The 14,449-nt window shown below is 49.4% G+C and overlaps 1 protein-coding gene across 1 annotated transcript; it reads left to right on the top strand.

The window, feature by feature from the left end:
- Nucleotides 1-12,488: 12,488 nt before the first annotated feature.
- Nucleotides 12,489-13,820, top strand: RASSF10 (Ras association domain family member 10). The gene has a single exon (XM_054283723.1). The coding sequence runs from the start codon at nt 12,489-12,491 to the stop codon at nt 13,818-13,820; it is 1,332 nt and encodes a 443-aa protein (XP_054139698.1).
- The last annotated feature ends 629 nt before the right edge of the window (nt 13,821-14,449 follow it).

Below are 14,449 nucleotides of genomic sequence, written 5' to 3'. Positions count from 1 at the left end.
TTCACCAAAGTGGCTAAAATCCCTCTGAGCAGAGGCTCAGAGCAACCTGTTGGCTCTTGGTGTTGGAAGGAGCTGGAGAACAGCAGCAGCCAGAGCTGATGTGTCACTGCAGGACACGAAATAACACCACACACACACACACACTGCTGTTCTCAAGGTAAAAAAGGGAAGTTTATGTTCTGACTCCAACATTTATAGACTTCCAAAAGTGACAGTGGATTGGAGGGTGACAGTGCCACCTCTCCAATGACACTGGACAAGCCAACAGTCCATCAAATTTCTCTTCTTCCATAAAAGAATGCAGAATAATAAGTTATTTACAGAAAGTGTGTGAGAAAGTTCCTTACAAGAATGTAAACACCAAAATACATCTGTGAGGCAACAGCAGCTGCAATGGTAGGTTGAAGAAAGAGCTAAACACTAAAACCAGACAACACTAAACAGAACAAGGTGGGATGAAGGTGCCAGGTCAAAGTGGAAGGGAAGATGGGGGAAATGCTCCCCCAATAGCTGTTAGGAAGGAGATCCTATTACTGTGGGCCTAAATCTCAGCCCAACCAGTGAAGACAGCTGTTCAAATTAGAAGGAGCTCTAATGATGGAAGAGACTTGCAGAAAAATTACTTTGATGGAAACAGTGGTAGCAGAGGTACTGATGGAAAGTGGAATAAGGAAATCAGCTTTCCAGGAGGAAGGACTGTTGAGTTACATTGCCATGTTTTGTCACTACAAATACACTTGAGCAAAACTAACTGGAAAGATCAAATAACTCCTGCAAAAATAGTTAACCAACAGTGCATACACACTGCTCAGCAGAAGATCACAGTTCAAATTCCCAAGCAGCAATATCTCTTTCTCTCCCATTTTTTCTCTTTCTCTGTGGACTCTTCACTTTTCTCTTACGATTATCTCTTACAAAACCTCAAATAATCTTAGGATTATCCCTTACAAAATCTCAGAGACAGGATCACACTGTGCTAGACAGGCTGCTCATTCCCTGGGTGGCCATCTCTTTCACTCACGAAGCTCTCCTGGGCTCTGACACGTTGCTTTTCCCAGAGCCAAACCTGAGCTCAGCCTTCCTGCTGGAGTGTGAGACAAGCCCAGAGGGGAGCCCAGCGCTGAGCACAGGCTGGTGAGGGCAGCAGAGGGAGATGCTGAGAACAGAAGCACCAGGCTGCACAGCAAACTGCTCTGCGCCCCACTGCTGCTCCCTGCTGCTGCATCCCTGGAGAGGATTCCACCAGCTGAAGGGGAAAATGAATGGGGACTCAGAATCACGGTGCTCCAAGACTGGCCACAGCTCTGCAGGTGTGCACCATGCAGAATAAATGAGACCCTGCTCAGAGCTGCACTGCCTGAATCTCTTCAGCAATCTCCAAGCCCCTGGGAAATGGGAGCGTTCACCAGCCCAAACACAGGATTGCAGGATCTGCACTTTGACAGGACAATGCTGCAGTCAGGGGCAGGGTCTCTCAAAGAATTCACCCTTCAAATCCGTGGGGATCTTCTGTCTCAAGGAGTGAAACGTTGGTGAAGAGGAAATGGCTGAGGAGGTTCCTGGGTTTGGGATTTGCTTCTTGCCTCCACTGTTTCCTTTGGTCCTATGGAAACAGTCACTAAATCTGCATCAGCTCCCAGTTCCTGTAGCCTGTAAATCAGCCAGACCTCCCCTTGACCTTGGTGGGAGGCTTACATGATTAAAGCCAGCAGAAGAGAGACAGCAATGAAAAATCACACACAAGAGCCTTTCTTTTCTTCTCTTTCTTTCTTTTTTTTTTTTTAAGTAAAGTATTTCTAGCCATGAGAAATCTTTTCTGCTCCTAAGGGCAAACTTTGAAAGTGAAGTAACTGTTACACACATATATCCTATTATTTGTTAGCAGGTTTCACACAGGTAACTTGCTCAAATCACTTTGAAAACATTTCCTTTAATATAGGAACACAGGAGATAGATTAAAAGCATGCAGGTCTCCTGCTGAATGCCAGAGGCTCTGGAACACTGAACTCAGCACTTTGTAAAATTATCTCCCTTCAAACAAACTTTCTACTGTGCTGATTGAAAAGGAGAAGGGAGGTGGGAGCCAAATCATGCTAGAGAGAATTCAAGTCAATTTTCTGCCTACACAGCCTGACAGGACCCCAGCCCAGAGCTCTGCTTACCTGAAGACCTCCAACCCCCCCTTTGGAAACAATGGTTAGCCCTATTAGTGAATAAAGAGAACAAAATCTAACAGAATGTTTAAGAATTGAGCAAATCCTGCACTCAGGTTTCATATCAATCCTCGGATTAAAAGTTTTCATCTAAATCCACTCTAATTAAAGATGGTGGGAGCTTTGTGGACATCCAGGTATTTCTACCACACCAACCAGCTGCTCCACTCCCCAGGATTTAGTCTGCTGTACTTCAGGGCCCTGCCTGTCAAACATGCTGATCTAGGATTTCAGCTTCCAGCCAAGAGGCTCCATATCACTGACTCGGGCTGCAGGATGAGTAAGCAGGGATTTAACAAGGGAAAGATGGGGCTGGAACTGTCCTGGGCTGAGAAGATCCCAGGATTGTGCTCTGCAGCTGTGAGCATTCCAACAAGGCAAAGATGGCACTGGAACTGTCCTGGGATGAGAAGATTCCAGGATTGTGCCCTCCAGCTCTGAGCACCTCCAGCTTTCCTTGACACCTGTGGCAGCAACCCAGGATCAAGTCTTCACTTATTCAGAGTGTAATTCTCCCAGGATTTTCAGTAAGGTCTATTTTTCACTCCTGACACTGCTTCTATGCTACTAATGTCAGAGTTTCTGCCAAATATGTGTGGCTTCTCTCTTTTTATCCTCCTTTTCCTTTCAAAAGACCCAAACCCCACAGTGAAGGCTTCAGTTTTCCCTTTTTTTCTTTTCTCTTTTTTAATGGATTGGTTTGCTTTGTTGATTTTGCATTGCACCTTCCCCAGTCCCCAGGAGGGGAGAGCTGGGGGAGCTGGATGATGCACAGCAGTGGCTGCACAGCATGTTCTGAGACTGGACACCCAAAGCAGAGCTCTGAGGCCATAAACAACTCCACAAGGCTGAGGTTGTGCCTCTGAGCAGAATATTGAACACTGACAAGTTCCTTAGGAAGAACAAGCCTTGAGCTGTCAAGAGTGCTAAAACTCTAAGATGGAGAAAAATCACTTAATTTCCCTGCTCAAAGGTTAAGAAACACTGCCAAAACCAATGACTGATGTTGGCACCAGGAGGATAGAGATGAAATGCAGGAATGAAAGGCTGAAAAGAATAGAGAACTTGTCATAACAATGAGGGATTTAAGTTTTGAAGTCAGGAATTTTTTAGTCTCAGTTTAGACAATGTCCCTTACTTAAAAACAATGTTTTGGAGTGAAAATTACATTTTCACTCCAATGATCAAGTTTTGGAGTGAAAATTACATTTTCACTCATGATAGAATTAAATTTCCTTGCTAAAACAAAGTCTATGGGATTCAAAAGTTGCCATGAATTACAACAAAAAACTGAAGGCAGTACAGCTTCAAAAAGATGCCTGAACCAAAGCTTAGGCTGATGCAAGCCATCACAGCTTTAAGAAGTTAATTGACTTTAAGCTACTAAAAATCTGATTTATGATGAATATTCCTAGTAGAAGTAGCAGACTCATTTGTTTTCTGCATATAAAACACACCCAAATTAACTTTATTTATTATTTCATGCACTCATTAGTGACACATCAGTCTCAAGTCCACACTGGATGTAAAACATATATACAGGCCATTACAACAGCAGCCTTTGCAGATGGCACATATTAAATCATTACAAAATTACTGCTCTTCAGTCATTAATGGCCAGGAAACACCATAAATGTGGCCTTCTGGTGCTATTTTTCCCACTGAGCAGTCAGCTTTTGACGAGTGGCTTTCTAAGCGCCGAGGAGAAATGCATGCAGAGCAATCAGCTGCCAGCAGAACCTGCACCCACCTCAGCAGCCCCACGGGACTCCCTGGAATTGTTTGTGAAGTAAAGGCTGAGGCTGGAGGCTCCCCACAGTAACAAGGGAAGGACAATGCAGGGACCAAGGAGCTGCCGATGGATGGAGCATCGTTCTTTCCCCAGTGGCAAGGGAATGAGCCAGACACAACCTTACCTTTAATACCATTGGCAATCCATTCTTTCAGCTGAAAAGACCCTTGCGCAAAAAGCCCAGCATTGCGCAGAAAGGCAGGCACAGTGATAATCAGCCTCCTCTTCACTCGTTGCAGGTAATACCTGCTTTGTTTTATGAGCATTTGCCATTGCAGACACTCAGGCTCTTGATCTGGTCCCCATTTCTGCCAAGATCCTTCACTATATTCTACAGTGCTGTGTCAATTCTTTTTCCTGTCAATGTTGCTGTCACTTTCTTTAAAACAAAGCTCTAGAAAGTGTCAGAGCAGACTGATTTTCTTGACATCCCCTGAATCTCTCTTTTCGTATTTTCCTTGCATTGCATTTGATGTCATTTCTCCCTCAGTTCCACCTCAATTTCATACATACACCTTAGCTGGGGTTTCACACTGTCTTACTAAGCTGAAGGAAAAGGAGAAAGCAAAATATTTTTAATTCTAAATAACAATGCAACAGGTTCTAAACAGTTCAGGTGTCCCTCCAATGTTCCTGTTCAGACCCGTGCTGGGCCATCCTGAGGGAAATCCATAATTTCCTGAGATCTCACCATCCTCTGAGGGTTCTCAGGAAAGCCAGGCTCCAAGGAATAACACAGCTCATTTTCCCTGCTGCATGCACCCAACTCCAGGGCTTTTCCCATATGACTTTAACTTGGGTTCTTTTCTCACATTCCATATTACCACTCATGTTTTTTCACCACCTTGAGCTGCCCCTCATTTTATTTTCTGCCATTCAGGACGTATTTGCTCAAGGGAAAGAAAGGCACCATAGAAATCTTGCTTTCTGAAAAGACTTCTGGCCTCTGGACCTAATTCTGTTGCCACTGCCAGTGTCAGGATGGGGTCAGTGAATATACACTGTCTATATCCAGTTCATACTCTCTTTAAATCCTTTTGCATTATGTTTTGTTGAATTTTTTTTTTACAGGATATGTATTTATTAACCTATAAATTTTATTTACTCACTTGAACTCCCCATAAAGGCTTGAGTCAAGGGCAGCATGATGATCTACCATGAATACAAAGGAAAGTGTTTAGAAATGGGTCAAAGATACAAATGTCAGGAAGAAATAATACAGAAGTTCAGAAGAGAGGCTTTGGGAATGTTTTCTGCAAAGAGTTAGAAGATCACAACTGGAGAGAATGAGGCTGGAGAAGATAATAACTACACAGTCTTAATCCAGTAAGGATTTAATTATAACTGAAAAGTAAATTACACCTCTTACCTGTGGATTCATAGCTGACCTTATCTGAATACAGCTCTGTGCTACAAAAGCTGAAATCAACTACTGATCATAAAAGCAGAACAGGTAAAACAGATTGCCTGCTCAGTACATTTATAGGACAGACTTCAAACAGTTTTGTGGCAATACTGGCAATACTGAAAGTTCTGTTCATTCAAGCACTGAGAATTCATGTGTCCTCATTCCAATCTGCCAAAACATCCTACTACAATAATGCATCCTGCTTGTAGCATAACTCACTTCAGGGAGGTGTCTGAACTTCTAGAAAATATTTCTAAAAATATATTATAGTGAGCTATTTCTCTGGAGAAAAAGATGTCGCTAATCTAAACACAAGAGAGGTCCCCAGCTGATATAGAAACAGGGCCCTGTTTGCACACAGAGCTTTTGATTCTTACAGATTTCCAGGTGAACGTGTTTGTGGGGTGACAGGACGAGCATACCCATTCCATAGCCACAGACAGGAACCCACGTCACTGACTGTTCTCCAGCTCAAATAATATGTCATTAAACCCAAACCCTGTCTTTGTGCCTGCAGGAATTGCCTCACAGGAGGCATGCACAGAGCCTGCCTGTGAGCACACGCGAGCTGGACACGTTTGCCAAGACCCGATGCCAAGGCCGATCTCTTCCTCCGTGGCAGGGATGCTGAGGAGCCACATCACTCACACTGCCAGCACGAAAAGAGATGTTTGCTCCTGCCTAACTGATGGTTCCAAGCCCCAGCACTCCAGGGCCAGCTCCCAGCAAAGCCTAAAGCCAAAGGTGAAGAGCTTTGTCATTGAGCCCTGCAGAGAGAGAGCAGCTCCTCTAGCCAGCCTCTACAGAAACAACAACAGGAGAACTCTTCACAAACCATCACCCCCACTAAGGTCAGAAAGCTCCAGTCCCTTCCACAAATGTGAAAGTGATCTGAAAAAGAGTTCATCTGAGTATGGGAAACTCTGTATCCTCTGTGCTGCTGGGAACACAGAGTTTCCTTACTCAGAAGACAAGGTGGACTCCAAAGGAAATTCACAAGTTGGCTTGGGGAGAATCCACACGAGTATTTGGAGTAGTTAAAAGCCTTAATGATAAATCTCAAGAAGATAATGAATGACCTAGTTCATCTCTTTTGAGCTTCATGGTCAAAACCAAAGAAAGAAGCAGTTGAGAAGTGAGACACTTGAATGTGTTCTCAAGGGATTAGAGAACCTTTTAACCTTAAAGCGAAGAAGTTACAAGTGCTAAATAATTACCATATTTGCACTGAGTATTTCAGAATTGTAGACTGTTTTGGGTGGGAAAGGACCTTATAGACCATCTAATTCTGACAGTTCTGCCATGAGTAGAAGACCTCTAGACCAGGTTGCTCAAAACTTCACCCAAGCTGGCCACGAACACTTCCAGGAATGATGCAACCACAGCTTCTCTGGGCAATCTGAGCCAGTGCTGCACCACTGTCAGAGTGCAGAGCCTCTTCTGTACATCTAAAACTACTCTCTTTCTGTTTAAAGCCATTACTCCATGTCCTGCATGACCTTGTAAGGAGTCCCTCTCCAGCTCTCTTGTAGCTCTTTAGGCCTGGAAGGTGCTATAAGGTGTCCCTGGAGTCTTCTCTTCTCCAGGCTGAAGAGCCCCAGCTCTCCCAGCCTCTCTCCACAGCAGAGGTGCTCCAGCCCTCTGAGCACCATCATCACCCTCCTCTGGACTTGCTCCAACAGGTCCATGTCCTTGTGTTGGAGACCCCAGAGCTGGGATCTCAGCAGAGCAGAGGGGCAGGATCTTTCTTGTATTTTCCCCCAAAGCTTACTGGTGCAGCTCTGCTGACTTCCTTAGGATCAAAGCTTTGTGTACCTATTATGCACATGAGAAGGAAAAAGTTTTCTGCTCCATTTAACTACTTCTGTCCTCTTTATTTATATCAAAAGAAAATCTGAAACAGAAGGTGCGAAGGGAGAAGGATTCTTTTCTGCCCCAAGAGTATACATAACAAAGAAACAAACACAAATTGCCAAAGATTCTGTTCAAAGATGAGAAGCTGAAAATCTGGATTCATAGCACTGATCTCTGCTGTGCCCCCACCCTGCTGCAGGACATTGGCGGAGCCTTCAAGGCAGGGATAGTCTCCTCCCATGCATTTACATCACATCTAGCCCATCAAGACTGCCAGGCTGCACTTTATATAAATATATGTCTTGACAATTTTCTTTAATGGCAGTCTATAGACATACCTGCCCTTTGAAAGCACTGCAGAGGGATTTACCCATGCAGCCAGCCCCCACTGATTTCACTGGAGATAGTTTCCTTCTGACATACCTGTTTGTACTCTGGGTGTGTGCACATGAAAACAGAAGACGTTGGATGAAGCAGTCAAAGCAATATAACCCAGGATCAGCTGCCATTATGCAAAAGGGCCACACCACAGTCTTCCCAAAAGGATGGAGGTACCACCAGCCATGTGAGGCAAGGAATGACTCCAGATTTCCAGATATGTCACCTGTACTGGTTGCACGGGTGGAATTCAGAAGCAGGACAGCGCCCATCAGCCGCCAGGAACTGAAGGAAACAGGTCAGGAGGTCACAGAGCTTATTGCTTACAGAAGCTCTTCAGCTGTTCATTACACAAGTCATCTTTAACAAAAGTGCCACTTTTACCTGAAAGTAAAAAGCCCTCTCCAGTCTAAAGCTGCTCAGGTACAAACTGAACAACTTTCTCCCAAGTCAAAGTCTAAGATTACCAACTGCTTTGACTGGAGTCTGCATACTGCTGCTAACACAGGGGTTGTTTTTCAAGTGTTTCATTCTGTGCATGCTAACTAGGGATGATTTGGTTATTCACAGCATGATTTGGTTATTCAGCTTTACACCATCAGGAAAATCTGGGTGCAAAAGAGAAAAGCAGCTGTGAGAGAGTGACCTGCAAGCTGAAGCAGCCCCTTCCCTGTTCACCAATCTGTAAAGGTCAGCAGCCGCTGCAGAAGCTTGTAACACTCCCAGTCAGATTCTGTCCAAGGACTTCATCCGTGTTTGTTGGGGCAAAATGTTAGAAAGCAACAAATAGAAGGGGCTGAGAGGTAAACCTCCCAAAATGAGATGAGCAGGAGCAGAGGAAGAGGAGCTGGGAAAGCAGCGTGGCTGCTCAGCATCACAACAAAGAGCAGCCTCTCCAGACAGTGATGGCTCAAAAGATTACCAGTTCCAGCCTGCCTTTGCTCATCCACCTAGGCTGTATTCTTTTGAACTGCAACCTCAGGAAAAATAAGTAAATTGTCCTGAGAGTGATCTAAAAAGTAAAAGCAACTTCATTGTGGAAAAAAAAGAAAAATACCCTGAATGTGACTCCGTAGCCTTTCTCCATTTAAATGCATTTAAAAGAAATTAATTCTATGTCTCAAATAGAGGGTTCTAAGACTTCCTCCTCATTCCTGCTATATGAATTATGGAAGCAGAAAGTACATTTGTATTTATTTAGTTTAGTTTCAAAGAATTAAAGATGAAGTCTTGTATAATTTAGTTTATTAAAAAAAAATCAGGTCTGCAATCTCATTGTGATAGTTCAGCTCAAATTGAAAAAAAAAAAAGCCAACAAACCAGAAAGAGACACCTCATCATCCAACCCCCTAATAGGAATGCTGTTCTTGTCATAAAATATTTGGTAAGTGAATTGCACCCCTCAATAAAAAGGAAAGAATAGAAAGAATGTCATGTGAAATGCCAAAATCTATCTGATTTCTGATCCCTTGGTCTTGGAATCCTCCCGTGGTTCATAAAAATAAACTAGTCTATACCTGGACTTGAACTTTTCAATACAGCCTAAAGTATTAAGCTCAAAAATCTCCTTTTGGGGCTTAGGCAGCTCTTAAGAGTATCATCAACTTTGATTTTTTGCAATTTATAAAACAAACCAAAAACATACAGGCCATGAAGGAAGTTCCGGATAGCATTCTGCCAAGGAAGTTTGTGCTTCTGAAAAAGAGCTGTCAGCTGTGCATTGATAGCGCAGCACAGAAACGACCTCTGCATTTCAGGAGACCACAGCTACTGCATTTGAAATTTTAATTATGTGATATGCTTGTTGCAGAAGCTGTAGAAGACCTCGTGCATCACTGCTCAGTGGGGAAGGGAGTGGAGAGGGGAGCAGCAGCCCTTCTCTCTCTCCAATTTGCTATTCCAGTGCTGCTGGTCTGCAGGCACAGCCAGCTGGAGGAGATTTGCCTCCACCAGGGAGGAGATGTTGGAAGGAGCCCATGTGCCACCTTCTCCCATTGCTTCACCAGAGGGAAATGCTGTCTGCTGAGCTTGCACTTTGGTTCTGTCACCATCTGCAGCTGTTGAACTAATACAATCCTCCCCACCTCCCTTTCTAATGGAGGAGGAGAGGAGAGGATGGAGTTCAGTGCCTAATGGTGCAGAGTGAAGGAACCTGATTTGCTTCACAGCGCTGCCACTGCCTTGCTGTAAAACCTCAGGCAAGGCTCTCGAGTCCTTCAGGCCAGAGCATTCTTATATTTAAAATGAGATAAGAGCTGCACCTTCCTCTGCAGGATGATTTGAGATCCTGGGAGGAAAGGCAAAAGGTTGCCTGCCTTCAGTTGTCTTTTGGGATTCAGCACAGCAGGGCCCAAACTTTGCTTCAGATACAGCACTGCAAACCTTTGAAGCTCTGCCAGCAGTTCCCTGAGTTTGCAGACAGACTAAACCCAAATTCCTGAGGGTCAAACTTGAGGTGCAGCAACGTGAATTTTGAACGCCATCTTTTTAACCATGGACCATACACACACACATCTAACAGGTACATCCTATCAAAATCAAATGTTTGCCTCCTTAATCTTAATTGTACTGTGCTGCTTCCGACCAAACTGCCAACATCTTCATCCTCTCTCTGGCAATGCTGCCTTGGGGGCTTCACTGGGGAGGCAGAGCCAGCTTTCCATCCACAGAAATGTGGCCATGGAAAGATGGAATGATCATCTTGCAATTTCATTGCACAAAGCCAGGCTTGGATACCGGATAGATACAGGCAGTCAGACAAGTTGGAGCGGCTTGACCTGTGGGGAGCATAAGATGCCTCTTCACATCACAACCTGCTCTTCCTGTACTGCTCTTTGCCAAAAGAAAATAGGTGCAAAGACATTCTCATAGAAAATACATGTAAAACAAGATCAAAACTAAATGAGAAAGGCAAGGAACAGCTGGTAAAGGAGTTGGACAGTTTCTCACTGCCTCATGAATCCCTTTGCTGCACCTGGATCTTCAGAGGACAACAAGGAATGGTCTGTTCTTCCAACTTTCTACCAGCCTGATGAAAGCAACAAGGCTTCTTCTCCTACTGTCCTGAAGGGTTTTTTAACATTTTGAACCTCCCAGAGTCAAAGCTGAATCACAATATCCTGTTTCACATCCCCTTCCTGCTTAACACCCTATTATTCTGGGGCAGTGTGAGCTGTCAGGGGTGTCCCAGAGGCCTGACCACCCCTTTTGTTAAGGTCATTTTGTTCTCTTACAGCACTGCCACTGCTGGGCCCACCTTCCTGTGGCCCAGAGGGCATGATGCTTTTAGCCATAACCACCCCACTGAACACAGAACCTGCACACCTTGGGAATACCCAGCCATCAGCAAACGCTCCTCTGCACAAAGCACAGCCATCCAGCACTTCTGACACATCCTGACAGCAAAACACCTTGCCCTTGGAACTGGCAGTGCCAGGCTCTGCCGTGGGACAGGAATATGCAGCGGTAAGGCACGGTGGCTGTGGTCAGGAAGCAAATCCAGCCTGTTGCCATCACCCTTATCTCACGTGCCCTCGTTGCAACACGCAGTGGCCAGCTGGGTTTGGGATCCTCCGACCTGCAGCAGCGCAGGAAAGGGATGCTGGCAGCAGGATCCCTGTGATTGCAGCTGCAGGAATGCTGGCGGTCGGTGGTCCCTCAGCCCACTTCCTTGGGGACAGGAGGCTGCACGTCACACGCCAGCACCGCAATTAGCTGGATGACACAGCCAGGGCAGGATTCCTTCCCCAGGTCCTTCTGTGGCACTGCCCAGAGCGAGCCTGTTACTTTAGGGGAAAAGAGGGCATCAGGCTACACAACTGCTGCCTCGCTGTTTGGGGTGCCCCAGCTCCGCTGTTTCCAACAGCAGAATGACAGGAGTCAGGCTGCAACGCCAGGACTCCGTTCTGTTCCATTGACTGGAACACAAACCTTGTCCAGGCAAAAACCTCCACCGATTTTACTGGCCCTGAAACTCCTTCGGAAGGTACAGATCAGCCTTCAGGTCTGAGACAGTTTTCTTTCTTTGCCCATTGTAGTACTTTTTTAATCACTTAGAAAAGCCTAAGTCCGTGAACCCTGTGATGCAATCAGTGAAAATCAGTGCCAAAACCCTGCGTTTTATTACTACTTTTCCCATCTTCTAATTTTAATCGGCACTCCGAGAGCGATCCCGTTCCCATCAAAGTACACAGCAAGCTCCCATTAAAATCTGGCTCAGCTAGTATTTTAATAACACTTAGACATTCCCGTCCTTTGCATATTTCATCTGCAAAGCGCTTCACAAACATGAATTTCCTAATTACAGGCGGATGATTTACTAAAACTGGAAATTCCTCACTAGTTCTGGCTTTCCCTTTGAAGCTCCAGGATTCGCTCTTGTCCCTCGGCACTTTGGAAGGTCCCCGACGCCGCTCGCTCGTTCGCTCGCTCGTTCGCGGCACAGGCAGGGCACGGAGAAGGAGTGAAGGCACGGAGAAGGAGTGAGGGCACGGAACCTGCCCCGAAGTGTCCGTACCGGCGGATCTCTGCGCGGGCCGCGGGCCGTGAGCCGCGGGGCGCCCACGCGGGGACCGCGAATCGCGGGGGCACCGCGGCGGCTCCGGGAACACCGGGCCGGCCCCCCCGCCCCCGGCGGCCCCGCCGCACCGGGCAGGAAGGGGTGGAGCGGCCGGCGGAGCGCACGGGCGGGGTGCCGCGGGCGGGGAGGGGACGGCAAGGCATCCCGGCCGCTGCGAGCCGGGCGCACGGGCAGCGCCGCGCCTCCGCCGAGCGCGCCCCATGGAGCGGCTGCCCGGCCGGCGCTGAGCCCGCGGCCCCGGCCGCCCGCCCGCAGCCGCCCCCGATGGAGCCCGAGGAGAGGAAGATCTCGGTGTGGATCTGCCAGGAGGAGAAGTTGATCTCCGGGCTCTCCCGGCGGACCACCTGCTCGGACGTGGTGCGGGTGCTGCTGGAGGACAGCCACCACCGGCGGCAGCGCCCGGCGCCGCCCGAGCCCGCCGGCGGGATGCTGTCGGGGCCGCCGCACTCCTACTGCATCGTGGAGAAGTGGCGCGGCTTCGAGAGGATCCTGCCCAACAAGACGAAGATCCTGCGGCTCTGGGTGGCGTGGGGCGACGAGCAGGAGAACGTGCGCTTCGTGCTGGTGCGCAGCGAGGCTTCGCTGCCCAACGCCGGGCCGCGCAGCGCCGAGGCGCGGGTGGTGCTGAGCAAGGAGCGCCCCGGCCGCGGCCTGGGGGCGGCCCGCGCCAGCCTGGCGCTCACGCAGGAGCGGCAGCGGCGGGTGGTGCGGAAAGCCTTCCGCAAGCTGGCCAAGATCAACAAGAAGCGGCAGCAGCCGCTGGCCCGCGAGGCCTCGTCGGCGGAGAGGATGGAGACGCTGGTGCACCTGGTGCTCTCGCAGGACCACACCATCCGACAGCAGATCCAGCGGCTCCGCGAGCTGGACCGCGAGATCGACAGGTACGAGGCCAAGATCCACCTGGACCGCATGAAGCGGCACGGCGTCAACTACGTGCAGGACACCTACCTGGTGGGCACGGGCGAGCCCGAGCCGGGCCGGGAGCCCGGCCAGCCCGCCGCCGGCCGCCCCGAGGAGGACTACGCCAGGAAGTGCGAGGAGGTGCTGCAGCTGCAGGAGCAGCGGGCGCAGCAGGAGGAGCTGCTGGAGCACCTGGCCGCCGAGATCCAGGAGGAGCTCAACGAGCGCTGGATGAAGCGGCGGCGGGAGGAGCTGGAGCTGGCGGCGGGGCCCGGGCTGGCCGACACGGACTGCGACACCACGGAGCTGAGCGGCGGCGAGGGCGAGCTGCACCTGGAGCACGAGCGGGTCAAGACCCAGCTGAGCACCAGCCTCTACATCGGCCTCAAGCTGAGCACGGACCTGGAGGCCGTCAAGAGCGACCTGGACTGCACGCAGCGGGCGTGGGAGGACAAGGAGCGGGAGCTGCAGCGGCTGCTGGAGACGCTGGGCACGCTGGACGTGGCGGAGGCGGCGGCGGAGCCGCGCGGGGCGGCGGGCGGGGGGCGGCCGGCGGCGGCGGGGGGCGGCTGGGTGGAGCAGGCGCGGGCGCTGCGCAAGGACCGCGCCGACAACGACGAGGACTCGGACACGGGGCTGAGCTCCATGCACAGCCAGGACTCGGACTCGCTGCCCGTGTGCGAGTCGCTGGTGTAGCGGCCGCCCCGGGCGGGGTGCCGGGCGCAGGGCGGCGGAGCAGGTGTGGGGCAGCTGCGGAACCTCCCGGCGCGGGAGGCAGTCACACAGAGGAAACATTTTAATTTGAGCTCTGCAGTTTGAACTTGTTCTGACTAGTCGTCCGCGGGCAGCACTGAGGCTGGCTCGCCGGTACTTTTATCTAAGGAAGAGAAAACCCACATCGTGTTTGTGTTTCATTCACGGCTGGGATTGCTCGCTCCTTAAACCCTGCCGCTTGCTTCCCTCCGAAGCTTCTCTTGCCGGGCCCTTTAATCCTCCGGCTGCCCGCGATCTGCCCGCCGTAGCCCAGCGCTGCTCCGGGTCAGCCCTTCCCGAGCCCAGGGCCGGGACGCGCTCCCGAGCGGGGATCGGCATCTCCCGAACGGGTTCTCGGCATTGCAGGGACACACGGAGCCTTGGGGTGGGTTGTAGTGGGCTCTGCTGGCCGTCACAAATCCACCCGGCTCCTCTACAGGCAAAAAGTCGCTGCACCAAAGCTGCTGATCATTTAAGCGCTACGGAGGGAAAGAGGCGTCGGTCCCGCTGACACTGGGATCTCCCAGGGCGCCAGCTTTGGGACGGTACTGCAGTTCCTTTTGGCAACGAAA

The sequence above is a fragment of the Melozone crissalis genome, unplaced genomic scaffold, assembly GCF_028551555.1.
Source record: "Melozone crissalis strain CALT ecotype California unplaced genomic scaffold, PUWL_Pcris_2 ptg000038l_1, whole genome shotgun sequence".
NCBI lineage: Eukaryota > Metazoa > Chordata > Aves > Passeriformes > Passerellidae > Melozone > Melozone crissalis.
Note: the sequence above shows the minus strand (reverse complement) of the source record. Positions and strands in the feature narration are given on the sequence as shown.

Bases quoted from the DNA above. Each gene is read 5' to 3' on its own strand.
- RASSF10 (XM_054283723.1), top strand. From the start codon at position 12,489: ATGGAGCCCGAGGAGAGGAAGATCTCGGTGTGGATCTGCCAGGAGGAG.